At 50.5% G+C, this 24,808-nt stretch overlaps 5 protein-coding genes across 16 annotated transcripts; 2 read left to right on the plus strand and 3 right to left on the minus strand.

Annotated features, from left to right (window-relative positions):
- Positions 1-18: 18 nt before the first annotated feature.
- Positions 19-2,453, minus strand: CUNH6orf47 (chromosome unknown C6orf47 homolog). The gene has a single exon (XM_090282089.1). The coding sequence runs from the start codon at positions 1,848-1,850 to the stop codon at positions 717-719; it is 1,134 nt and encodes a 377-aa protein (XP_090138215.1). The 5' UTR covers positions 1,851-2,453; the 3' UTR covers positions 19-716.
- Positions 2,454-3,367: 914 nt separating this feature from the next.
- GPANK1 (G-patch domain and ankyrin repeats 1) lies at positions 3,368-6,729 on the minus strand. 12 transcript variants are annotated; one of them, XM_090282103.1, is made up of 4 exons: positions 6,593-6,729; positions 5,614-5,739; positions 4,522-5,144; positions 3,368-3,984 (listed from the first exon to the last, which is right to left on the minus strand). In XM_090282103.1, the coding sequence occupies exons 3-4, from the start codon at positions 5,127-5,129 to the stop codon at positions 3,546-3,548; spliced, it is 1,047 nt and encodes a 348-aa protein (XP_090138229.1). In that variant the 5' UTR covers positions 5,130-5,144; positions 5,614-5,739; positions 6,593-6,729; the 3' UTR covers positions 3,368-3,545. The 12 variants fall into 12 exon arrangements, with proteins under 12 accessions (XP_090138229.1, XP_090138227.1, XP_090138224.1 ...); XM_090282101.1 differs by having other exon boundaries at positions 5,614-5,755; XM_090282098.1 differs by having other exon boundaries at positions 5,614-5,813.
- An 86-nt stretch (positions 6,730-6,815) lies between these two features.
- Positions 6,816-10,756, plus strand: CSNK2B (casein kinase 2 beta). The gene is made up of 7 exons (XM_090282106.1): positions 6,816-6,960; positions 7,499-7,581; positions 8,299-8,401; positions 8,969-9,084; positions 9,500-9,575; positions 9,721-9,910; positions 10,525-10,756. Exons 2-7 carry the CDS (start codon positions 7,510-7,512, stop codon positions 10,613-10,615), a joined length of 648 nt encoding a protein of 215 aa, XP_090138232.1. The 5' UTR covers positions 6,816-6,960; positions 7,499-7,509; the 3' UTR covers positions 10,616-10,756.
- A 73-nt stretch (positions 10,757-10,829) lies between these two features.
- Positions 10,830-12,659, plus strand: LY6G5B (lymphocyte antigen 6 family member G5B). The gene is made up of 3 exons (XM_090282105.1): positions 10,830-11,642; positions 11,788-11,916; positions 12,197-12,659. Exons 1-3 carry the CDS (start codon positions 11,519-11,521, stop codon positions 12,595-12,597), a joined length of 654 nt encoding a protein of 217 aa, XP_090138231.1. The 5' UTR covers positions 10,830-11,518; the 3' UTR covers positions 12,598-12,659.
- A 2,914-nt stretch (positions 12,660-15,573) lies between these two features.
- On the minus strand, positions 15,574-24,532 carry LY6G5C (lymphocyte antigen 6 family member G5C). The gene is made up of 4 exons (XM_090280778.1): positions 24,482-24,532; positions 22,924-23,116; positions 18,056-18,223; positions 15,574-16,109 (listed from the first exon to the last, which is right to left on the minus strand). The coding sequence occupies exons 1-4, from the start codon at positions 24,530-24,532 to the stop codon at positions 15,946-15,948; spliced, it is 576 nt and encodes a 191-aa protein (XP_090136904.1). The 3' UTR covers positions 15,574-15,945.
- Between the last annotated feature and the right edge of the window lie 276 nt (positions 24,533-24,808).

Consider the following 24,808-nt stretch of genomic DNA (forward strand, 5'->3'; position numbering starts at 1 on the left):
AAATTGAGTAGCAGTAACTCATTTTGTAGTGGTGTATTCAGGATTTGGTGTGATACATTGATTTATTGCTGAGTGGGCAATCCCTAACTCCTGGTGCTTCCCCACACTGCCTGTCTGGGCTGCCAGCCCCTGAGCCAGTCCTCCTGCCAGTACCACCTGCACTATCCCCACTCCCTCTGGCTCCCAGGAACACCCACATCATTCCTGCAAGCTCCGTCACTTGTGTGCCCCATCCAGACCCCAAATCCACCCACCTAGCAGCCCCTCTTCCCTAGGTGTCCCAAGATTCAAGGGAATCCTTGGTCTCCCAACCACCCTCTTACCCCAGCTGGAGTTCTGTCTATCCTTGGGGTGTCTTGAGAGGTAGAGAGGACCCTTTAGTCTTTATTCTCCACCACCGCACTATTTTTTTTTTTCCTTTAAAAAGTGAAAGTGGGGGGAGGGGGCTGAAGGTGAGAGAAATGTAAAATCAAAATAACAACAGCTGGTGAATTCAAGAGCCATGCCCCCACTGTCCATAAACCTGAACAGCTGTTCTCTCCTGTGGGTGAGGTGGGGGCTGTGCCCTCATTCTCTGGGGTTTCTTCCCCATCCCTGAGGTCCCTGTGCTTACAATCTGGGTCATGCCTTCTACTCTCCTCCTAAAGGTCACACTGTCTTCACTCTTGCTCCCACCCCACTGAGGGGAGAGCCCTGGGTCACACCCCACTCTGAGGTCACAGCCCCTTTCCTGTGTCTCCCCTCTGTTCCTCACCCTCCCTCCCCAACTTCTCACCCTCCAAGTCAGTGGCCTCCTCATCCCCACTGGGCTCCCGGAGGCTGACAGCCAGCACCAGGGCCTGCAGAAGACCAAAGACGCAGGCGAAGTGCAGGGGGTGAGCAGTAAGTAGGCTCAGCACAGCGTGGAGCCCATGCAGGGCAGCCAGGAAGGACAGCAGGCCATGCAGCCAGAGGCCCAGCGGCCCACTCAGGCCCAGTGCATCCAAGGCTGCCCGCAGTGGCCGTGAACACAGCCACAGCAGGGCTGAGGCCAGTAACTCCAGCAAGTGCAGGGTCAGGTTGGTGGAGATCTGCAGACACTCCTCTGGGCGCCCCAGGTATTGCGAGGGAGCCCCTGCTCCCCTGGCTGGCTCCCCCCGCAACCAGCCCAGCAGCTTCTGACGCTGCCGCCAGCTGGGCTTCTCCACTGGCAGTTCAGGCCCAGGGGGGTTCAGTCCTTCTTCAGGGGACAATCCAGATTTCCTGATGCCACCTGAGTCCACTGGATCCCACCCTTGTTTGGGAATGGCCTCTGCAGCCTCCAGTCTTCTAAACTCTTGAGTGCTGGTGCTAGTCTTGATCCCCTTGAAGGAATCCACTCTTTTGCTTCTTAGTTGCTCAATTTGGGGCTCCCTGCTTGGTTCTGGAGCAGCCCCAGAACTCCTCCAGGCCCCTGAGTCCTTCATCCTGGGAGGCCCCACATCTCCCATGGTTTCTGGGGCACTGTCCCAGTCACTCCCTGAATTCTCAGAGGAACTGTCCACCTGTCTGGGTTCTGTGGTGGACAGGTTAGGCCTGGGTTTCCAGTGGCCCCAAGGGCGAGGTAGCCAGCCACCAAGCTGTCGGAGGAACATAGCTGGAGCGTATAATGAGCCCCCCAATTCTGGGGCCGCTCCCTGGCACTGCTCAGGTTTAGGGGCTGAGGATCTCCTCAGAAGACTGAGTCTGTTCAGGCTCAGAAGAGCAGGTATCTGCTTGGTGAGTTGTACTCTTAATTCAGAAGTGGCTACCCACTCCCCTGAATGGTCATGAAACCTCCAGTGGGGCAGGCAGCTTGTTTCCTTTTCAGTTTTGAGATAAAGGAGGCACATCCAAATTCATTCACCACCACCTCCCGACACACAAGATTCAAAAAGTCTCAGGATATAAGGTCTGGGTCACCCCGACAGTATCCTCCTGTTTCCGGGTTTCCTTCCCAGCAAGCAGTAAACCGAGTTTCACTCACCAAGGCCACGCCCCAAGGTGTCCCCAAAACTGGGGAGGCTGTGCTCCATCCAAGAAGGTAGGAAGGTCGCCCTGGTCCTGAGTGCTCCCGATGTGGCGGGTCCTGAACTGCGGGCTCAAAGGAGCTCAATAATAGGAAGCCTCCTATTGGAGGGTGGGGCAAAGTATCCAGCGAACTTCAGCCAGCAGGTTCGTCTCTTGACTTAGAAGGCTATGAATCCTACAAACCGACCAGACGGACCCCAAACACGCAGCTGAGACGCGACCTCCTAAAGGTCAGGCCAGGTACGTCTTCGGAAATTCCAGTCACGAGGCAAAGCACGGAACCCAGGCGTTCAGATGCTGCGGGCTGCGGCACCTCCCAGGCCGAGCGTCCGTGCCGCGGCCTCACCGAGACCCACTGCCGGAGCACCAAAGTCCGGGCGCAGCTGCACAGGGCTGGAGGGCCAGGACAGGCGGAGCCCGCAACTCACGGGGAGGACTCTGCAGATGGCCCGCCCCCTGCGTCACTAGTGGGCAACCCGCCGACCTCCGCGGCCGCCAGGGCCAATGTATTCTCCTAGCCCTCCATTTTCGTCGCCCAGGGGCCCCAGGGCCGCCTGAGCTCCTCTGAACTCGCCCACCCCTTTAGCCCCCTGCCTTGGGTTCTCTTATCCCCCGCACCGCCGCCACTCGTCTTCGTGTCCATGACTTTATGAAAGGCTTTTCCAGAAAACAGACCTATGAGACTTGGGACTTAGGAAGCTGTTCCCTGTAGATTTTAGTTCCTGGGTTTGTCAACAGTGAACTCTTCATTTGCCTGGCACCTGATATGAGCAGCACAAGGGAGAGAGGGGACATGTGGGAAAAACAAGTGTAGACGAATAGGATGTGCTGTCTGCCTTCAGTTTTCAGGTAGTAAAATACAAGAACTTTGGCTTCAAGTTTAGATTTGGGAGGCCAGAGTTTGGGTGCCAGTTCAGCTAACAGAATATAGGCTGGATAATCTTAGGCCTTCCCACATTGGCCTCTTCTTAAAAGACCGTACCCATTCTCATCACCCCTGTGAGCCTGCCTTGCTTCCCCCTGCAGCTGAGAGCAACTTGAAGGTTGGGAATGTCTTAGTTCTGTTCTTAGCACATAGCATACAACTTTTAATTGGCTGAAGTGGCCAGGGGGCCATTCCCTTGGGGAAGTAACTTACAGCTGGGCAGTTCCTGTTTGGGGGGGTGAGAGAATAGGTGGGGTGCTCTAGGCAGGGGCTAGGACCTAGCAGTGAAGCAGACTGGCAGAGAGGTGACCCCATCATGCCACCTGGAGGGGCTGCCCTTTCTGGCTCAGGTGGGACTTGCATGTGGCCCCCAGACTTGTTTGGCTTCTCCACAGCAGCTTCCAGAAAAGTGAGTAAAACACAAAAAAGTGAGGTTGATTTATTTCTCAACTGTCAGCTCCACTCCTAAAGGTAGGGGGTCCTAACCAAAATCCTGAGTGTCTGGGACCTGGGCAGACCATAGAAGTAGAAGCCAAAGTGCCCAGCTCAGATCAGCAGCGGACCAGGGCCAGACCTTGCCAAGGTCAGAACTCTATAGATTCATGTACATCCTCAGATCCCTCTCCCAAGCCTTGTCCTTCTCCTTCCGCCTTCTCTCCTCCCTCCTGTTCAGTGTAGTTACCTGTGGGGCTCTCTCCCTCCCAGCCACTGCCCGGGTATCCTGAGCCATGAAGTGTGTGACTCTGGGTTGGGGAGCTGATCTGTACCCTAATCCTTCCTGGTCTCTCTTAAGAATGGTAGGGATGGGGTTGACACGGCCCTTGCCCCAGGGTCCCAGCCCCATTCCAGGCTCCCAGCCTCCCCTCAGCAGCAGCTTGAAGCCTGGGCTGGAGATGGGCACCCCAAGGTGCAGATTGGGAGTCCGAAGATCCCGGGACAGTGACAGCAGGTGAGCAGTAGATGTGCGGTGGTTAGAGTCTTGGAAGTGGGCACCACAGGTCTCACAGTACTTGGGGGAGGGGGATTGGAACCTGCAGAGGAAGAAAAGAAAGGATTGAAGGCAGGGCAAGGGTTGAGGTAGGTTGGAGGTGGCAGGGTGGGATGGGGTTCTTCCATTCTTTCTGCTAAAGGACAATTTGCCTTCCTCCCCACTTAGCAATGAAGGACCAATGAGAGGGTAAGAGTTGGGAGAAGAGATAGTAACCAAGCCTCATGAGGCTGTTGGGCAAAGGAGGAACAATGGCTATAGCTAATATTCATATAGTGCTTACTATGTGGCAAACACTGTTCTAGCACTTGACATACTAATTCACTTAATCCTAACAATCCTATGATGCTTATTAGCATTTCTCAAATAAGAAAACTGAGGTATGTAGACATTAGATTGTTTGCCCAAGTGGAGTTAGCATTTAGACCCACAGAGCTTAGGTTCATAACTACTCCAGTACACTGCCTTATTAACCTACACTGAAATGAGGAAGAGAACCCTTCAGCTCTTTGCTGGTGTGAGGTGGTTAGGAAGGGCAGAACACACTGAATGATGGGCATGGGCAAAGGCTTCCCCTCACCGGTTCTCTGGACTCCTCTCTCCATGGCTCTCTCTGATCATGCGGGCCACCTCAGGGAAGCCAGCTTCTTCGGCCAGCTGAGCAGCATCCCTGCCTCCCAGCTCGCAGACCCCAACCCAGGCAGCACCCTGGCCCAGGAGATAGCGCACAGCCGCTCCCTGGCCTGCTCGGGCAGCACACATTAGGGGGGTCCACCAGAAGGCATCACGAGCATTGATATTCCCCCCAGCTCCCCCTGCCTCATGGGGATCCAAAAGCCTTCTTAGTTCTGGCAAGTTCCCCTCCTGGGCTGCCCTCAATATCCAATGAGTCATCTTGTCCTCAGCCTCAAGGGATCTCCTTTGTCCACGTCCTCCTGATGCTCCTGTTGCAGCCTCTCTCATCATTCTTCTCTTCTTCCTCTTTCTCTCACTGGCAGGATCAGGTTGCGATCTCTGAGGTTCAGGGGCGCTACTCTCATCTCCAATCAAGGCCTCATAGAAAGCCCGGGCTGCAGCCCCATCTAGGGTAGGCTCTAGTTCTTCAGGCTGTGTTTGCTGCTGCCCATCTTTCCAGAGGTCACTGGGGTCAGTGGCTGGGGTGAAGGTGATGATGGAGAACCTGGACATGGCTTTCGGGGAGCTGAGAAAATGAGACAAGGCAAGGGGAAGATGAGGCCAGTGAGCCAACACCCTGGTGGCCCTGCAGTAACCAGAGCCACCTCCAGAGACCTGCAGAGATGAAGGAAAGTAGCCTTAGAGTAAAAAAAAAAACCCCTCCTACCCCAAAAGTGACCTTACAGGACCTAAGGACAATAGATCACGTGGAAAAACAGGGAACCCCATAATAAAAGACCACGCCCTTTAGTAAAAGTTAACAAAGAGTCTATGAAGGAGTTGACCAGACGTTCTGCTTTGTGCCTCTATTCCCGACCTAATCAACAATAAATAGTAATAGCCTCGGAGCATTTGAGATCTTGCTATCATATGTTGTCAATTTGCTTCAAATAAACTCATAAAAATTCACTCTAAAAAAAAGTAAAAGTAGTACTAGACTTTCTCCGAAACTAACACTCTGTAAGACATACGATTATGAAAAGCAATCAGCCTTGCCTTTAAATCTTCCTTGATCCTATTTCGGGTGTCATCTTCTCAAACAAAAACACTATAAACACTTCTTCAGACGCAGGAAGCCAACTTGGAGAGAGGCTGCAGTCCGCGTAGCCTTGTAGCTTCAGTACTGCAAAATGGCGCTACTGTAAGCAAAGGAGTCCACTAATCAAATAGCCAAATTACTCAAAGGTGCATGCATGGCTGGAAAAAACAAACAAATATAACTTGAGGGCACAGGCCTATAGAAAGCACCTGGTTGTTTCCCAGCCCTGAACCTTTCCAATAGTATTTGTGCAAAGCGCCACGTGCCTCGGTAGCGCGAGGACAGAAGAGGGTGTCAGTTGGGGTCCTGCTTTTACATTACGCCCCTCGATGCCCTTCGCCTTCCTGATCGTGGCCCCACGCTCTGGGCTCATTTTCTGGAGCTAGATTAAGAAAGACCCTGGGTCGACGGAGAGAAACCTATGGAACGCCTAGAGCTGTGAAATTAAATAACGTCACGCCGCCCCTCACTATTACTCCAACCAGAGTTCGAAGGTCACACTTAGCGCCCGTAGCAGAAGACCCGATTCAAGCCTGAAGAAGAAATGGAGAAGTGCAGGGGGACGAGCAGCACAGTGGCTGGCAACATCTCAGGTTAGCCCACTGGGCCGCCCCGGTTCTCACACCGCTCAGCTCAGCCCAGCACATCCTACCCAGGTTCCTCGGCACAGAGCCCGGCCTCACCTTCCGCCTCAGGAGGCCTGACCCCGGGGTGAAACTTGGGCCCCGTCGGAGTCTCCTGTGGCCGGCCTGACTCGAACAAGGGGTTGAAGAGACAACAAGACCCGGTGGGTTGCCTGGGTGTGAGGTCAGTCCCCTAGGTAGGGGCGCACCACGGCCGGAGCCTAGCTGTGTGAGGGGAGCGGCAAGAAACGATCCAGCCAGCCTTGACCCTTACCCCAACTCCTCTCGAAGACCCGGGTCCCGAGATCACACACCTGTTTCCCATTCTCCCCGGCCCAGGACCCGATACTGGGCTTCCGCTTCCGGTGGCGTCCCTCCCACAGCGTCTTCCTCAGGGTCCTCGCGACACCAGGGTCGTGCCCGGGTAACCCTGGAATTCGTAGTTTGCCTTCCCCTAGTTTCGCCAGTTTCTCCCTATCAGGAACTCCATCTCCCGGCGTTCACCGCGGTGGTGCCTGACCCTTGGCGCTTGCGCGTTGCCTTCTTCCCACCCTCCCTTTTCTACTCACCCCCAACTTCGCCAGCCGCGATCCGGTTCGCGGCCTGCGCTTTAGCCGTAGCTGCTTTTCCTTGGAAGTAGCAACTCCTCTCCCCCACCCTGGTCCCTGCCCGCGTCCAGACGGTAAGTCTGAAGTTGTCACCGCGCCGAGTGCCCTGTGTCTGGGCGCGGCACATGGGTGTCTCCGCGCCTCGATGTGCGGGTGGGGAAAGGAATGATCGGGTCCGGCACCGAGGGAGGAAGGAAACGGTGGTCTGAGGGGTGGACACGGGATGTGGGGATCCCCGCGAAAGGAACCTCCGGGCCACCCCCAGGCAATGAAAAAAGGAAGGACCCAGCTCTTGGTTGTAAAGGATAAACTTCGAAACCCTAGGGAAAGGCGCCGGGACATGCAGAGACCTGCGGGTGGCGGGAGCCGAGCCAGGGCTGGCCTTCCGGAGCGTCAGGGATGTGGATAGGGCTGGTGGGTCAAGACTTGTCAGTTTCTCGGAAGTGGCGAGACCACAAAGAATTCTTAATCTTGAAGAAAGGGAGCTGAGATGTAAATAAGAGGAGCTGGAGAGAGGTGCTCCAGAGTCTGGGATCCTTTAAGAAAGTGTAGGAGGGAGGATACCGAAGGCAGGGAGGGAGAGCTTGGGTTACACTTACACACTCTCCCCAGCTGACGTGAAGATGAGCAGCTCAGAGGAAGTGTCCTGGATATCCTGGTTCTGTGGGCTCCGTGGCAATGAATTCTTCTGTGAAGTGAGTTCTCAATCTCCCTACTTATCTCCACAAATAGTCTGGCCAGATATTCTCCCACATATTGAGCTTCCACACTTTTCTCGGATGCTTCCAGAGAAACTTGTTCCCATCAAGGAAGAGTCCCCTCAGTAACCCACCACTTACTTCTGGTGAAGTGGCAAGACTGGGGCCCAACTCCCAATTCTGCCACCCTCCAGCAGTATAACGTTGGACAACTCAACCTATGTTGTTGTTTTTTTAATTAGTAGAGTGGTATTGGTATTTCCAGCAACTGTTAGGAGAATTAAAATACTGTGTATTAAAATGTTTTGTAACATGCAGAACTGTGTGTTAACATGAGGGATGTAACTGCCTTCAGAACCCACGCTGTTCAGCCTCCACCTTTCCCAAGAGAGCCAGCTGCCCCTAAGTGGAGGAGAAAAGTGGTTCCTAGAGATGGGGCCAGGAATAGGGATAGGGATCTTGAAAGGAATGTCTAAGGAGGGGATTACTGTACCTGCTCATTATTTAAAAAAAAAAAAAAAAAAAAAAAGCCCAAAGCTTTTATGGGAGGGCAATTCATGTGAACTGGGGAGAGAGACTCAAGTACTTGTGCTGAGTTGAGAGTGAGGAATAGAAGCAGTTGTGCTGAGGGTAAGGCATCAGTTAGAGCAACTTGCTCAGGTCGAAGCCAAGAATTCTGATACGAGTTCCTTCTTCATTTCCACATCCTGACAGGTGGATGAAGACTACATCCAGGACAAATTCAATCTCACTGGACTCAATGAACAGGTGCCTCACTATCGACAAGCTCTAGACATGATCTTGGACCTGGAGCCCGGTGAGGCACCCTCAGGGTTGTTTTGTGTGTGTATGCTTTTTTATTTTTTCTTCAAATCCCTGTTCATCTGTTCCTTGAATTTCTAGATTTCCTTTTGGTTTCTGACTTCCTTAACCTAGAATTCCCTACTTCATTTTGTTTCCCAACCTGGCTCTTGCCTAATTTAGTGACTTATAACACTTGTGTCCATACTCTGATTCTGTAATTCAATTATATTTTTTAATGTCAGTTTTCCCAGGGGTTCTCACTTTCAAACTTTCCCCTGCCTTGCACTTTCTGGGCTAGAGTTCCATCCTCTACATTGATGCTTTGCATTTCATTTATGTGTTGTGGAAGGCGTTGGGAGGGAGAGAAGAGAGCAGAGGCTGGAGAGGTGTGTAGAGAAGGTAGAGTTGTTTTGGGTTGGTCAGAGGCCCAAGGCTTCTGGGTCAGATGCCCAAATGATAGGTGGGGTGAAGCTCAAAGGCAGGTGATGGGCAAACAATAGCCAGCAGCCCCTGGGGATAGGCAGGGCACCTAAGAAAGTTGTAACACAAATGGTTGCATTGGGCCGGGGCCATGTTTCAGATGAAGAGCTGGAAGACAACCCCAACCAGAGTGACCTGATTGAGCAGGCAGCTGAGATGCTTTATGGATTGATCCACGCCCGCTATATCCTCACCAATCGTGGCATCGCCCAGATGGTGAGGCCTCTCTGGTTCCACTTCACTCCTTCTGAGTCAGTAAGGGAAACAGGTTTCTGCAACAAAGAGTCACATGTTTTAGCTTTGTCAATGAGTATAGCTGAAAAGGGGAGAACCTCAGAACCAGGTCCTAGGAGACCAGTCCTGATTGGGGATTGTGCTGCAGGGGGTGTTTTCAGAGAGGGAGATGTGACCTTGGGCAGGAAGCTGATAAACTCTTCCTCGGGGAATATACAGTGAATGGCTTTGGTGGGCTGGTGGTCTCACTGGAGGAAAGGAAGCCGAGTAGTCTGAGAGAATGTCTGGGCGAGAGAGATAGGAGAAATGGGGGACATTGGTATGGGTTGGGCAGAGGAAGGAACTGCCTCTTCTCTTCACACCTGTCTCCCAACACTTTCCATTTTATTTACCTCAGTTGGAAAAATACCAGCAGGGAGACTTTGGCTACTGTCCGCGTGTGTACTGTGAGAACCAGCCAATGCTTCCCATCGGTGAGTGCTGGTGAAAGAGAAGGAGGGCAGCATATGGTAGGTCCTGTGGGAAGGAGTTGGAGCTCAGCAAGTTGGGGCCTGAGTGCGGGAAGGAGTTTGGGCAGGGTTAGGGGAGCCTGGCATGCTGAGTTTGGCTGTCTCCCAGGCCTTTCGGACATCCCAGGTGAGGCCATGGTGAAGCTCTACTGCCCCAAGTGTATGGACGTGTACACACCCAAGTCATCAAGGCACCACCACACAGACGGCGCCTACTTCGGCACTGGTTTCCCTCACATGCTGTTCATGGTGCACCCAGAGTACCGGCCCAAGCGGCCCGCCAACCAGTTTGTGCCCAGGTGGGGAGCAAGGACAGAGTCATCAGGGATCAAAGGAAAGGCCTGGGACCCCTAGGGAGAAGGGAGGACAGAGAATGGTCCTTTCATGAGGTCTGCTTCTCCCAAAGCTATGGAGCTTGAGAAAGTGCTTTGCCTACATCTTAGTTTCCTTATCCATAAAATAGGGATGATTATAGTACCTGCCTGATAAGGTATTTTTAAATATGTGAAGTATTTAAAATAATGTTTGGCACTTGAAGCACCATTTAAACAACAGCTATTCTTGCTGTCACCTTGGGTATTCATCCTTTGCCAGGAAATCCTCAGAGCCAAGGTTCAAGTGTGGTTTAGCTTCCTAGAGAATCATTTTATCCTGGTGTGGGGATGAAAAGTTCAGTTTTATATTTAAACAAGTAGTGATACGGGCATCTATAAATACCTAACCTAGAATTTGAGTTTTAATGGATATTTAAGATATATTTCCAAATATTCTTGAGGGGAGGAGGTTGGGAACCACTGCCCTTAAGCACTGAGCAGGCCCATGGAGGAGCCAGGGTAGGAAGGTGGGAATGGAGGCTGCTGGCAGGGCTGCGTGGGCTCACCGTGCTGCCTCTCTAACCTCTGCTCCGGCCCAGGCTCTACGGTTTCAAGATCCATCCGATGGCCTACCAGCTGCAGCTCCAAGCCGCCAGCAACTTCAAGAGCCCAGTCAAGACGATCCGCTGATTCCCCAGCCCCTTGTGCTTCAGTCTTTGATGCCTCTATTCCTTTGCTGCCACCCTTTCAGGAACCCTCCATGGTTTTTAGTTTAAATTAAAAAAGTCATTATTGTGGTGGGAATATGAAATAAAGTGGAAGAAAAGGCCATGAGCTGGTCTGCTGGTGCTTCGGGTTGGGAAAGGGAGGGTAGTAGTGTGCTGGATGCCAAGGGCTCTCACGGGCCAGCCTACCCTCCCTGAGCTGAAAGCCAGCATATATTTGTGCCAAATGGATTTAGATGATGTTTTTAGTAGCAGAGCAAAATTCCTAGGACTGGATATGGGGGTTTGCAAAGTCCCAAGGAAAAGACCGAGAGAAAAATCAAATTTCAAAGACCAGAGAAATATTTGTTTTTTTTGGGGGGGGGGGGCACATATGGCTGGCTGTTTATACTTAAGGGACATAACTATCAGGTTTGGTTTTACAGGAAAAGTGGTTCAAAAATAACTAACGGGTGGAGAAAAGGACAAAGACCCAGAATTGCTGCTGGGTGATGCCTGTATGCCCCCTGCTGGGGAAGCTGAGGCACACTCATTTCAGAAAGATGGGCACCAGAGTTCCAACACAGCAGGGATTGACTGTTGTGTAGGGAGGACAGCAGATGGTGCCAGAGACAGAAGCTAATTCATGGACTCTTGAGGGTGGGAATAGATCTTTGGGAGGCATGATAAACAGGTATTGCCCCTGTCTGGGCCACTTCTCCCACATTCAGGAACCAGACCTCGTGGGTGAGGACACACTGTTCCTCCTGTCAAGTTAATAACTTTCTCACCCAGCCCAAATCCTGTCCCAGGCAGGAATATAGCTCTGAATCTACGGCAGCTCCTACTCAGACTTTCAAAACCAGCCTGCAGCTCAGGATCAAGGAGCATGGTCATGGGAAAGTGGAGTTTCAGGGCAGTCTTCAGGGGCTGCTCCTCTCCTCCGAATTCCATAATGAAGGCCCATATGCTTGTAGGTGTGCTGGTCATGGTGGGCTTCACAGTGGGAAAGGGTAAGTCGGGCCTGGGGCAGAAAGGAAGGGGTTATGGGGTCCAGAAAGGGGGTGGGACTGTGACCCTAGATACATGGGCTCCCTACAGGGTAAGGACCTTGGAGTGAGCTTGCACTCCCATCCCTTCTGTCTTCTGCTTCCTTAGCTCCTATTCCTGAAGTCCGGACCTGCCATCTCTGCCTCTTAGAAGACCCTTCTGTAGGATGCATTTCAGGCTCAGAGAAGTGCACCATCAGTAGCTCATCCCCATGCATGGTGATCACAATCTATTATGGTGAGTTCAAGACCCAGGAAGGGGCTATGGGTGGGATGGCCCATTGCTTGCTCTCCTCTGTTATTGATGAGGGCTGCTTGGGGCCTGGGGCACAAGAAGGAGATAGGAGGATTCTGGAAGGCAGGGTCTGGGGTTAGTGGGATGGGGCGGTACAGCTAAGCTAATTTTCTGACCCCTCCTGGTGGGGGGTCTGATGAAAGATGGGGAGAGTTTGTGGTAGGGGTTCCAAGTTTGGGGGCTATGGGAAGCAATAGGTTACTAGCTGTCCTCTCCTCTCCAGATACCAAGGTTCGCTTCTTCATCCGAGGCTGTGGACAGTATAATTCTTACCACTGCCAAGAAAAACACAACACCTACTTGTCAGAGTACTGGTACCAGGCCCAGTGCTGTCAGTATGATTACTGCAACTCCTGGTCCAGCCCTCAGCTCCAGAGCCCACAGCCTGAGCCCCTCAACAGGGCCCTGGGCCTGCCTCTGCTAAAGTCCCAGATCCAACGGCTCTACCAGGCACTCAGTCTCTCACTGCCCCTCACCAACTTCCATCCTGGGAAGGAGTCTGAAGGCCTTGACCCCCTGGCCGCCTTGCCCTTGAACCTGGGCTTGTCCATTGCTGACTTGCGCTACATATACTTATTTCTCAACAATTCAGGACTTTTGGTTCTTCCTCGAGCTGGACCCTGAGCCCTTACCCTTCCCAGATTGCAGTCTGTTCCAGTATCTCCCAACACCAGCATTCCGCACTGCCCTCTCAGAACACCTGCATTCTCTGGTCTGAACTTACTCAGACCTTCTTTTCCTTTGTGTTGGGTTGGCCAAATGTTTGATTAGTTTTTTCTGTATAGTGGCTGTAGTAGTGCTTAGTTGTCTTTAACGTCATTCAAAACAATCTTGTTAGATTGTATTGTGGCAGCTGTCATATTAGCGTGCATTTTTATTTTTATTTATTTTTAGAGAAAGGGGAAGGGAGGGAGAAAGAGAGGGAGAGAAACATAGATAAACCTGGCCCACAGCCCAGGCATGTGCCCTGACTGGGAATCAGAATTGAACCGGTGACCTTTCAGTTTGCCGGCCAGTACTCAATCCACTGAGCCACACCAGCTAGGGCAGTGTGTTTGTTTTTGTTTTTTTTAATCAAAATCGGTGAATTTTTGTACAGCCATTCTAATACTGAAAACGGATGAAAATATGCTTTATTACTTCAGGAAAGATAAAAATGCAACTGAAACACAAAAGATTTGTGTAGCATGTGGAGAAAGTGGTGTGACTGATAGAACATGTCAAAAGTGGTTTGTGAAGTTTCTTGGTACCATTGACATTTAGGCCAAATAATTCTTTGCTCTGGTGCTGTCTTATGCATTGGAAGATGTTTAGCAGCACCCCTGGCCTCTAACCACTAGAAGCCACTAGTGGGAGATAGCCAACATACTCAAAATATTCAAATCAATAAAGTTATTGGTGAAAATAAAAATGTCTTTTATTTTACAGAAAAAACTAAACGGACTTTTTGGCCAACCCAGTACTTTGTGTCTAAATGGCTTTGGTTTCAGTTCCTTACCAGAAACCAGTTAGCAGTGTACCCAGTGCTCTTCGTCCTAGAAAATAATTTCAAATGTAGATTCTGCCCAGGCTGACCTGGATGGAAAGGCAGTGTTTCTGTCCTCCCTTTCCTGAGTGTTCCATCACCTCCCATCTTCCCAGTTCTCTCTCAGTCTGGTCACCTGCCACCTCCATTTAGTTCTGGCTGTATCTCCCATTTTGTGCCTATCTGTAAGACCCAGGCCAGGCTGGATTTGCAACAAGAAGGATGAGGGGTAAACTTCGATGCAGGTCTCCTGACTTGGCATCCTGGTGTCCCTGCCTCAGTGTCTCCACCACCCCACTCCCATCGTGGTCTCCTGCTGCCTTCTCATCTCTTGTTCCAGCCTCTGGCCTTCTCAGCCCCACTTCATGTCACTGAGTCCTGACACTCACTTCCATAGGAGCCAAGGAGAGGACAGTTTCCTGCTCTGCTCCACATCCCCTGATTTCCCTCCACAATAAATGGACAGAGTTAAGTCTGTGTTACATTGTTTATGGGGTCAGTCTCAGGTGTGGGCAGCTGTACACAGCTTAAAAGAAAATTAAATGGGTATGGGGTTCAAGTGGTTGCAGAGCCCTGCCCACTCCACCTGGCTTTTGTGGTTTCCTTATGGCCTACCCCAAAGGGCTGACATCTAACCCACCCCTCTGTCAGCTAGAGAGCAAACCATGAGGATTATGATGCCCACCCCCCACCCCCAGCCTTAAAAATACCCTACAAAATCTGGGAAGTTAAACCCAGTTGATGTCAAGTTTTTCCACCTAAGAGAGGAGAAAAAACTAAACCAGGGAAACGGGCAAACCAAAGGGCCCAGGTTTGCATCTCAGAATCACCTGGTACTGAGGGACCCAAGTTCCTGCCTGTCCATTTTTAGGTGCCTGGACCCAGGACCCCCTAGGTGGGGCCTTTCGTTTTATGTTTTATTTTTGGAAACTGCAAGGATCCTGAAAGCAATAATTAATAGTCATAACTCCCTTTCCCATACATTCAATAAACACTAGAAACGCTGCTTTGCACCAGGTCTTGGAGACGGTATAGCCAGTGTCTCCCAAATCTCAACCCAGTACTGGGGTTATGAAACATTTTCTGAAAACGTTTCATAGCATTGTGGCTGGGAGGCCCAACCAGCTCCTCCACCACTTGGGTAAATTGGTCTTTTTGCTTTGCTTTGATCACCTATCAGGTAGGACCATGCCTCAGGATTGAGAGGATGGAAGTGAACGTGTGTACACAGTGGAGGTTGGGGCCTCAAAAACAGACTTGCCTTAGAGATAATCACAGATTTTGGCCTATTTATTTTTAAACCTTCTTGGCAAAATATATATACGATGGATTTTGTAAACTACCCACCTGTGTTACCAATTCCCAAATCAGCATAAAGGCTTCTGTTACTTTAAGCTGCCTCTGTGAACCCTGCAGGCACTCCCCACAACTCAGGTAGCCACTGTCCTGCGTTGGAGCAGCTCAGCTGGGTTTTGTCTGTGCTTGTGCTTGATACACATGTTAACATCTTTACAGCCCCTTCAATGGCCTGTGCTCTGGTGGGAGACTGACATTAATTTTTAGGTTAGGAGGCAGTTGGAGGTGCAAACTTATGTGTACCACTCTTACTGGGCCCACTATTCCCCATGACTTCAGTAGAAGACAGAATTACCCAGGTTCATACAAACTGGAAGGCAACCTCAGAAGCTGAAGAACCCAAGGCCCAAAACCGAAGAATCAGAAAGCCCAGGGCTCCGCTAGGCCTGGTGTCTCTTCCACAGGGTATTCGTTCTCCCTGGGCCTGGTCCTTACACAACCTCAGTCCCACTGACACTTTTCCCCCCATGGGCATCCCCTGCAGTTCCCACACAGCTCTGGATCTGACAGCAATAATGAGTGCCCACTGCCGTTTTGGCCTTCACCATATCCCCTTACACTTTCTTTTCACCTTTTCATGCCTAGAGCTGAATCAGACACCAAGGCAGGGCCAGAGTAGAGCTCAGTAGAGCTAGGAGCCCCTTGCCCACACAATGGGGCTGTCAGGCAGGACCCTCCTCCCTCATCCTCCACTTCCACTAGAAGAGAGGAAAACCATACAGTTTGTACAGCAATTTATTCTGGAGGAACACCTGGTGAGAAGAGGCCTGTGGTGGAAAAAAGGGAGAAGGCCAGAGCAAAACAGAGGCACCCTAGCAGTGTGAGAAGAGGGGAGGGAAGATGTCAGACTGTGAGGACTTCAAGGGAAAACTCCAGAGATATCTGGAGAGGAAGCCTCGGGAGGGGCAAAATGGGAATGGGGTTGTTGGGGGGCATCAAGCAACAGGCAGCTGGGGCTGGGGTCAGTTAACCTGAGGGAGGTAGGAGAGCTAGTGGAAAGGACTGGAAGTTGTCCCTGCTATGCCCAGGTGGGAATCAGGAGGCTGGCTGGAGACTGGCAGCATTTTACTGCAAAGGTCTCTGCAGAAGTTCTATGGAATGTAGAATACTCTGTTCTGTGGGTTATTGCAGAAATTCCGGAAACAGCATCGAGAGAATATCCAAAAGCCAAATACTGGAGAAGTACGGGTATATGAGCAATCACTCATCTGCTCCTTGTGGCGACAGTCACTCACCATGATGTCAGAACCACTGCCTGGGGAGGGAGGGAAGAAAATTGATATAGAGGTCCCAGTAAAGCCCCAAACTCTCTCACCCCCTCACTCTATTATGGACTTACCCTTATCATCACTGCCCCATACCCTTCCCTGCATCCCCAAAACGCAAAGATTCCTGGAACTGGGAAGAGGCAAGAAGTGCCAAGGAGTCACCAGTCATAAACTCTACAGAAGTTTCCCATGGAAGGTTGGTGGGAAAGAACCATTTGAAATATAGTGAAGGTGCAGAGCTGGGACTTGGGGCGTGAAGTAGGGAGAACCGGTACTTTGGGTGGGACCATGTAAAAAAAACAAAAAAAAACTGGGAGATGAATTGGAGGTCAGATTGCAAAGAAGAGATGTTTGTTGTTTATGGATTAAAAGTAAGAAGATATCTTTACTTATATACAGGGGTGTGTAAAAGTAGGTCTACAGTTGTAAGTACATGAAACGGTTTATTCTTGTATTATTTACTAATTGTTATTTATTGTTATTATTAACCTACTTTTGCCCACTCATATACATGAGAGGGTGATAAATCTTTGTGCCCAGGTCCAGGGGTGTCCATTGCTGCCCAGCTTGGGAGAGTGAAAGAGTAACCACCAGTCGGTCCATCAACTCTGTCATGCTTACACCATGGAGTATTATGCAGCAGGCCAATGGAGCAAGGAAGCTGTTTACAAACTGATATGGAAACATTAAGTTCCCATAACTGCTAAATTTAAAAAGCAAGTGCAGAACAGAATTTACAGGGGTATGCTACTGTTTGTGGGGGTAAAAGAGGTAAATACAGTACATGTACAGGGTGAAATATCCACTAAAGATCACAAAAAGGGTAATCAAGACAGTACAAAGAGTGTTTTTGTGTTTTTGTGTATAGGAGCTGGGTGTATTGGGCCAGACGTAGGAGGGGGACTTTTCTTGGACTCCCTTGAATACTCCAATATTGAACCATGTCTATGCAGCTATTTAAAAAGTGTAATGAAGTGATTTGAATAAAGGCATCTTTTTACAGTGGTTGTTAAGAGGTCCATCTCTGGAGCCACCACAAATTGTGGTTCAGCCCCTGAGAGACTTGGGCAGGTGTTGACATTTCTGTGCCTCTGTTTCCTCATCTGTAAAATACCTCTGAGGGTTGTAAGTGCTTAGAACACTGACTGGCAAACAGGGTGTTTTAATGTTTGTTAACTTTTAAAAGATGAGGGGCCAGGTAGAAGAGCAAGCTTGAAGAACGATAAAATGGAGTCAATTTTGACCAGTTGAAAGTGAGGTGGAGGTGTCCAGGGGGCAAGCTGACATGACAGTGTGGCCAGTAACACTCACATGCAGGAGAAAGCAGTATGTGACAACTGGTGGAAGCCAAGGAAGCAGAGAAATTCCTCTGGGAGAGTGAAGCAGGATGATAGCTAAGGTCTGAATTTCAGTGAGCATGAACTGTTAAGGGTCAAGGAAAATGAAATAAGACTCAGTAAAGGAGTCTGAGAATAGGCAGTGGAAGAGGTAGGAGAAGAGAGATGCTGGAAGTAACTACCACTGACAGATGGGGAGGAAAGGCCAATGGATCTGGTGTTCTCAAGTGTCCCTGCAAGGCTGGTGCCATACGGAGGGAGAAAGACAGTCAGCTGTGGGCCGAGGAGAGCCAGACAGTGGGGGTGGAGATGGAATGGCTCTGAAGGAAAGAGACAGTGATGGGACAGTATCTGAGAGTTTTGGCTTAGAAAATGTAGAGACTCAGTTCTGGTCCCAAGTCAGACAGAAGGCACCTTTCTGTTCTTTTTTTTTTTTTTTTTTTTCCCCAATGTATGGTTGCCTCTCCTGCACCCTTAACTGGGGACCTTGCCTGCAACCCAGGCCTGTACCCTGACTGGGAATTGAACCAGTAACCCTTTGGATTGCAGGCTGGCACTCAATCCACTGAGCCACACCAACCAGGGCGGCACCTTACTGTTCTTGATGAGGAGAGTCATGCAACTGCTACCATGAGAGGCCAGGCAGATGTCAGATCCCAGAAGACACCCCAGCTCCTTGGTCTCTAAGATGCACCGATAGCAGCGCAGGTACCGGGGGTACTGAACTGGATAAGGGGGCTCTTGATTGACAGAATCAACTTTACCTAGAACACAGAGAAACAATGACCCCACATCTCTGCCTGCCTATTTTCCAGGTCAACCCCAGTGTTCCCCCTATCTCCGAAAACCATAAAATCATCAATCTTTAAAACCATCTGGCTTAATCTTTCACCAGAAGCTTTAGTTGTCATTAAAAATCTCCATTCTCTGCTCTTATACCTCCTGAAGTGAGGAATTCATTCATTCATTCATTCACTTATTCATTCAACATGTTTTTGAGGGACTAGTATGTACCAGCACTATGCAAGCCTCTAAGTTCAAAGGTCAGGCAAAGGCAGCCCATTTCAGCTTTTGGAAGCCCTCTTAGGACAGTTCTTTCTCTGGGACTTGATTTCTCAGTCCCCACCCTCCCTGGTTTCTTTTTTAAATATGCTTTCTTAATCTGAAATGTTCAGAAGTAAAAACAAGAATGCATCATCACAGGACAGGAAAAATCTCTGCTTCATGTAGACAGGAGACTTCAAACAGCCCAGGGCCACATTCTTTGTTTAGTGGTCCTGTCACAGGACATACTCATATTAAATTTTGTCCACTAAAGCCCTCCTGACTACATACATAGATAGTTGTCCCTTGGTATCTACAGGAGATTAATTCCAAATTGATACCAAAATCTGAGAATGCTCAAGTCCCTTATATAAAATGATGTAATATTTGCAAATAACCTACACACATCATCCTTTGAATCATCTATAGATTACTTATAATACCTAATACAATGTAAATGCTATACTGTAAGTCTGCACATGTTCAGTACCGACACAACCATCATAGGCCTATCTACAAGTATACATCAGCAACAATATCATTAAGAAATATATATTTTCCATCTTCAGCTGGTTAAATTCAGGGATGTGGAACCTGTGCATATGGAGGGCTGACTGTATGCTCCCTTTTCCTTTGGTCCCTGGCTGAGACCACAGGTTAATGAGTCCCCAAACCCAGCAAAGCACTTGGTGTGAGGCAGGTGCTGAACAAACATTTTGAATCTTGTTTCTATGGAGATGATGCTCTGCAGCCAAGTGAGGAGGTTTTCAGGTTACATTCAGTCTTGTCTTACCTTGTGGGGCCTGGTGCTTTCATCTAGCATATTACCCAAACCCTCCCTATTCTGCATTGCCCTCGGATTTGAATGGGTTCCCTTCACTATCTCCATTCAGGTCATTGCTGTTGAGTGAGTCAACCCTGGGGTGTCACTAGACATGTCCCTCAGAATGAACATTAGTCCATTATCAGTTACCAGGCATTATTCCACAAAGCCCACTCATCCCATCTTTCCTCCTGCCTGGGTTTATGTACCCAGATACCTGGGCAGATGTACCCAGACACCTCGTGCCTGTGGGTTTCTCTATCCAGCAGGCCAGGAGACCCCTCTGATCTCTTAGAGCCACTTACCAAACACCAAGCCCATCATGACCAGCACTAATAGGAGGACCATGTAGCGAGCTTGGGGGGTGCTGTGGAGACACAGGGGCCCCAGACTCCAGTTACATTCAGGGCCTGCCATAAAATGCATGACTGCCCACCATCCTCCAGTATGAGCTTATATTGGTGGAAGAGAAGTAGGCCAAGAGGAAGGAGAGGGGCAACACCCATTTTGGGTGGGAATTAGTGCCAAAACAGCCAGAGAGACAGAGTGTCCTCACCCACGGCCAGTCTGGAACCTAACATCCTGGCTTGGGAACAGGAGCCCAGCAACAGGGGAATGAGGAGGGAACATTCTCTCATATTCACTCAACAACATTTGAATCAAGGCATCAGGTGTTGGGGATACAACATTGTGCTGAATCCCTGCTGTCAACCTAAAAATAAAGCCTTTCAAAGTAAGAGATGACAAGTTTTTATTTTAGATCAGTAAGATCTATTTCGAAAGTACTGATTCAGGCAGAAGCCCAAATAGTGTTCCAATTAGGAGACAAAGGCAATGGTTATTTATGAGAAAGGCAAGGGAAAGGATTACATCCATAGAAGGAAGCCATTCCTTATCGGTGCAGAAAACATAGTGATGTTAATTCTAAACAAAATTTTTAATTTTTAGTTTAGTAGTCATAACTGCTTTCTTGTTATCTTTGCAAAAAATTTCTTTGGGAAACAAGGTTGCTTTTACCCCGTTTTAGCATTCCAAATGTTTTGAGGTATAAAACGTTCAAGGCAGTTCCGGCTGGATTAGGGAGAGGGCAAGTGAAGGGAGAAAAAGAGAGGGAGAGAAACATCACGATCTGCTGCCTGTCACACGACCCTAACCAGGATCTGCCCGCAACCCGCAACCCAGGCAAGTGCCGCGAGCAAACTCAAACGGGTCGCCTCGCAGACCGTTGCTCAATCCACTGAACCATACTCCTTTTATCCTTTTATTTATTTTTAGAGAGAGGGGGAGGGAGAGAGAAAAAGAGGTAGAGTAACATCGATGTGCTAGAGAGATGTCTATCTATCAGTTGCTTCTCGCATGCCCCCAACTGGAGACCTGGCCCGAAACCCAGGCATTTGCCGTTACCGGGAATACGAACCCGTGAAATTTAGATTCGCAGGCCAGCACGCAATCCACTGAGCCACACCAGCCAGCGGCGGAAAAATACAGTCTTAATGGGCAGGGGGCGGATCAACAAGCAGTGATGGAGGGGATGGGAGTGGGGTGCAGAAGTGCTTCCCGGGAGCACCTGGGCAGTGGAAACCACTGACAAAGGGATTTCAGCAGAGGAATAACATGCTCAGATTTCTGTTTATAAGATTACTGAGGCGGGAACCAGTTAGGAAGTTATTCTTGAGTCCAGTCACTAGATGGAGGCCTGGTCAAGCAGAGGAGAAACGGGGAAGCAAGGAGTGACTGAATGTGAGATGTATTTAGAAGGAAGACCGGACAGATTTGGAGTTAGACTAAGTGTAAAGTGAGGGAAGGTGGGATGGCTTGCATAAGGGGGTGACTGGTGGTACCATTTTCCAAGATGAGAAAGACGTGGCACTGTCAGAAACCCAAAAGCGACGACACCTGAATCCCGAGTGATTGTACTCAGTGCAGTGCCCCCTGTGGGTTCCGGTAGGCTAACACCTTTCTTCCCTGCGCCCGGGTCCTCCCGCCCTGCTAAGCTCAGCTGCAAATCAGTGGGTCTGATCTCCGGCGCCCACAGGCTCCGGCGCTGTGCGCTCGCTCTCTGATCCTGGTTGCAGCTCAGCGCCCGCGGGAGGACGTGGAGGCGGCCCCCGGCCGGCACTCCAAAGCTCAGCTCTTCCTCCACCAGGCGAATGGGAAGAAACCTGGGAAGGGCGTGCCCAGCGTCAGGACCCAGGCGACCGGCCCCAGCGGACACCCAGAGCACTACGCGGCTTCCCCGGCAGGTGGCGCCCCGCCTAGCTCCCCACCCAGACTGGGCCTCATGGGCTTCGCAAGCCTTCCAGGTCCGCAGCGTGGCCTGCTCAGTCCCCTGTGAGACTCAGGGTTTGTACGTTAAGAGTTAGTGGGCTCTGGAAAGTCCTTGGCGTCGTTTACCGACTGGAGGTTTGGGGCGGGGCCCTGCGGGAGGGTTCCCGCTTCGGCCCCAGATCATCCAGGAATCATCCGGCTTCATGGTGCTGATAGGGTGGATGGGGAAGAAACGGACGGAGGCACGCGCCACGAAAAACTGACGGGAAAAACAAGAGAGAAAAATGCACGCCTCTGCGCGTCCCCTGCTGGAATATATTATCTCATTCATCCCAAGGTTCCAGTCTGTTGAATGGTTGACTGAATGATCAACGAAAAGAATCAAGAGAGCGAGGCCTCTTCTTGAAGCGAAGAGGGCAAAGGGGCGCATACTTTCACAACGCCCTCTGAACCCCTCCTCGAACATAACCGCACTGAAAGGCCAAGGACTAGAGGATTATGGGTGGCCTCGCCCTGAGGTCCAGGAGTACTTGCTGTAGATTCAGCGACCGCCGGCCCATAAAGTAACAGGCGAGACGACTCGAGCGGTATTCAAAACTAGGCCGGGCCTTCTCCGGAAGGGGCGTGGCCTCACATTTATTAATCTCGTTCTAATCCGATTTCACTCCCCCAGTCCCTGCTACAGGGCGAAGCCTTCCTGCGCGGAGAGCCACGGGAGTGAGTTGCCATGGTGATGGGTTCAACGTTGGCTTTCAGGGAGTGAAGAGGTAGACTCTGCAATAGTCGCCATGGTGACAGCAGTGGTTGACATTCACGCTGAGTGCCCCCTCCCCCGGGACTAGGGATGCTTGGAAGCAAGCAGCTGAGTCACAAAACAAAGGAGGTCGGGCCCAAGGACAGAACACAAAGTTTAGGGGAATGGGGCGGGGCTTGGTGTTTGGGCCCCGCGAGAGCCAAGTTCTGTTCTAGGATCTATACAACTCCAAGGTATGGAGAGGAACTGGAGAGGGGATCTTTAACGCAAATGTAAATGAATGACTGGGTTCCAGAGGGAGCTAGGGGTGGATGGACGGATGGACGGATGGATGGGGACTTGGCTATCCTCAATGCCTGGGTCCCGCAACCTCTGGGGCTCTCCACACTCCGGGTTCCTCACTCATTTGTGAGGGCTGTGCGCGAAATACATGCTCCTTCCTGGGGCATGGAGCAATCCCTCAACCCTAACACCCAGCCAAGAAAAGAGCTCAGCATCTCAAACTGGGAGCCGCACGGGGAGAACCTGGGACAATAGATAGTTTAGGATAGGGGATAGCCCAGCCTGGGACTCACCTTTTCTTCCCAGGTGTCCTTCCCAGGTGCTACCTCTCCTTTCTTCTATCCTCCATCCTCTCCCAGTTTGCTCAGCTCCTTGGAGACAACTGGATATCCAGGCCTCACCTGGTGTCCAGTATAGCAATGTCCAGAGCCCCAGCAGACATGGAGTCTGTATCTCAGCTGGTCTTCCCCTGAGACTGCTGGAACCCTGCTATATAGGGTGAGTGGATAGGGAGCTGGTCCCACCCCAGGGTGGGGATGGTTCTGAAAACAAACACAGCTGCTGTGAGCCTTATCAAGTGGGAGTATTTTGCAGTGGTAGACTGAGGCCCATGGATGGCGTGGTCCAGATTTCAAATGTTGAGCCTCTCCTCTGCCCACCGACTTCAGGTGCCCAAGGGCATCCACTGTTCTCAAGAAGAAGGGAAGGGGAGTGGCAGTAGAAGCAGGTCAGTAGAGCTCCTAATGGCCATGGCCAGGAAGGGGGAGTCCTTGGTCTCCAGGGTGTGCGAGGTGGGGCTGGATGCCCCTATTTGCGTTTAAGGAGATTCCCTTAGCTGAACAAAGACTTGGTTTCCAGGGGATTAACCTGTCCTGGTGGACCTGGGAGGGCAAGGTTCAAAATCAAGCAACTGGTTCCATAGCTTCACGCTGCATGCTCCCCACCGTTTTGTTCCCTAGGACAGGACAGGAAAAAGTGCAACTATTGGCTTTCTCGTATTTGGTAAAGGTGGAGCATTTTGGAGTTGTGGCCACCTCCCCCCTTTTAACCCTAGATATCAGGTGTTGTCACCCGACAAGTCTCAGATCACCCCTTGCAGTGGAGACACATTATATCCTCCCTTAAGGAGTTTTTGAGCTGGTGGGTACAGACATCTCTCCCTGGGACTTCATGCAATAGGGCTGGAGGAGGCACTGAGATTAGCTAGAAACTGTATCTAGGACATCAGAACATTGTCATCCACATTCAGCATCTTGTTCAAAACAAGATACCACCCAGGGTGGTAAACCTAGGGGTGTCTCATCTGGAAAGGAGGCTCCCAAAGGAAGGTGGTCAAGTAAAAACTGGTGGGTGAGAGAGGCACTCATTCTGTTCCATGAAGTCCAAAGATTGGAAATAGGACGAAAGTTAGAGGGAACTGATTTCCTCAGGTCCAACCTAAGAATATTCTTCTAACACCTGCCCAAAAAGGCCAAGCATGGCTCTGGCAGGACATGAGCCCTTGGCATCCAGTCCCTGGCAGGCCCTGTGTTGAGTAGCAAAGAGGGTGTGAGGAGAGACTTGATGGCACGGTAAGGAGGGCATACAAGGTTTGCTGCATAAGACATGGGAAGCAGGCTGTTCCTCACTCCACATGGAAATAGCAAGAACTAAGCAAGGAAAATTGGGAATACTGATGGTGAAATCACACCAGTTGGACCTGGAAATCAGTAGAAGATCAGAGTACGTGAAATCAGGTACCAGAAAGCTATTGTAAACAACAAAGCTTGTGAGTTGAAGCAATAGGAGGCAACACAGGCTCCTGGGGTGGTTGTACGCAGGAAGGACTGAGGCAGGGCCAGGAGGCCGCACAGCAGTGGTAGTATCAGGCATGCCAGGGAAGGGTGCAGCTTGGGGACCCATTGCATGAGGACAACTCAGGTTGGGGACTGAAGGCTGGGGAACAGCAGAAATGGGGAGGGTTAAACTGCCTGTATGGAGTTGGGGGTTTCCCAAAGCCCAGCTCTTTAAGGCTTCAGTCCTTGGCTTGCTAAATACTTGGGAAGTCACACAATTAGCCAGCTGGTAGAAAAAATACCTTTTTATTTATTATTAGGAAAAATCCATTCATTTAATGCAGAGTGTATGCTGGGGAGGTTAGGTACTGCCAGATGGATGAGGGAAAACATGCAAGAGGAA

Source organism: Furipterus horrens, unplaced genomic scaffold, assembly GCF_987537825.1.
Source record: "Furipterus horrens unplaced genomic scaffold, mFurHor1.1.pri manual_scaffold_6, whole genome shotgun sequence".
NCBI classification, from domain to species: domain Eukaryota; kingdom Metazoa; phylum Chordata; class Mammalia; order Chiroptera; family Furipteridae; genus Furipterus; species Furipterus horrens.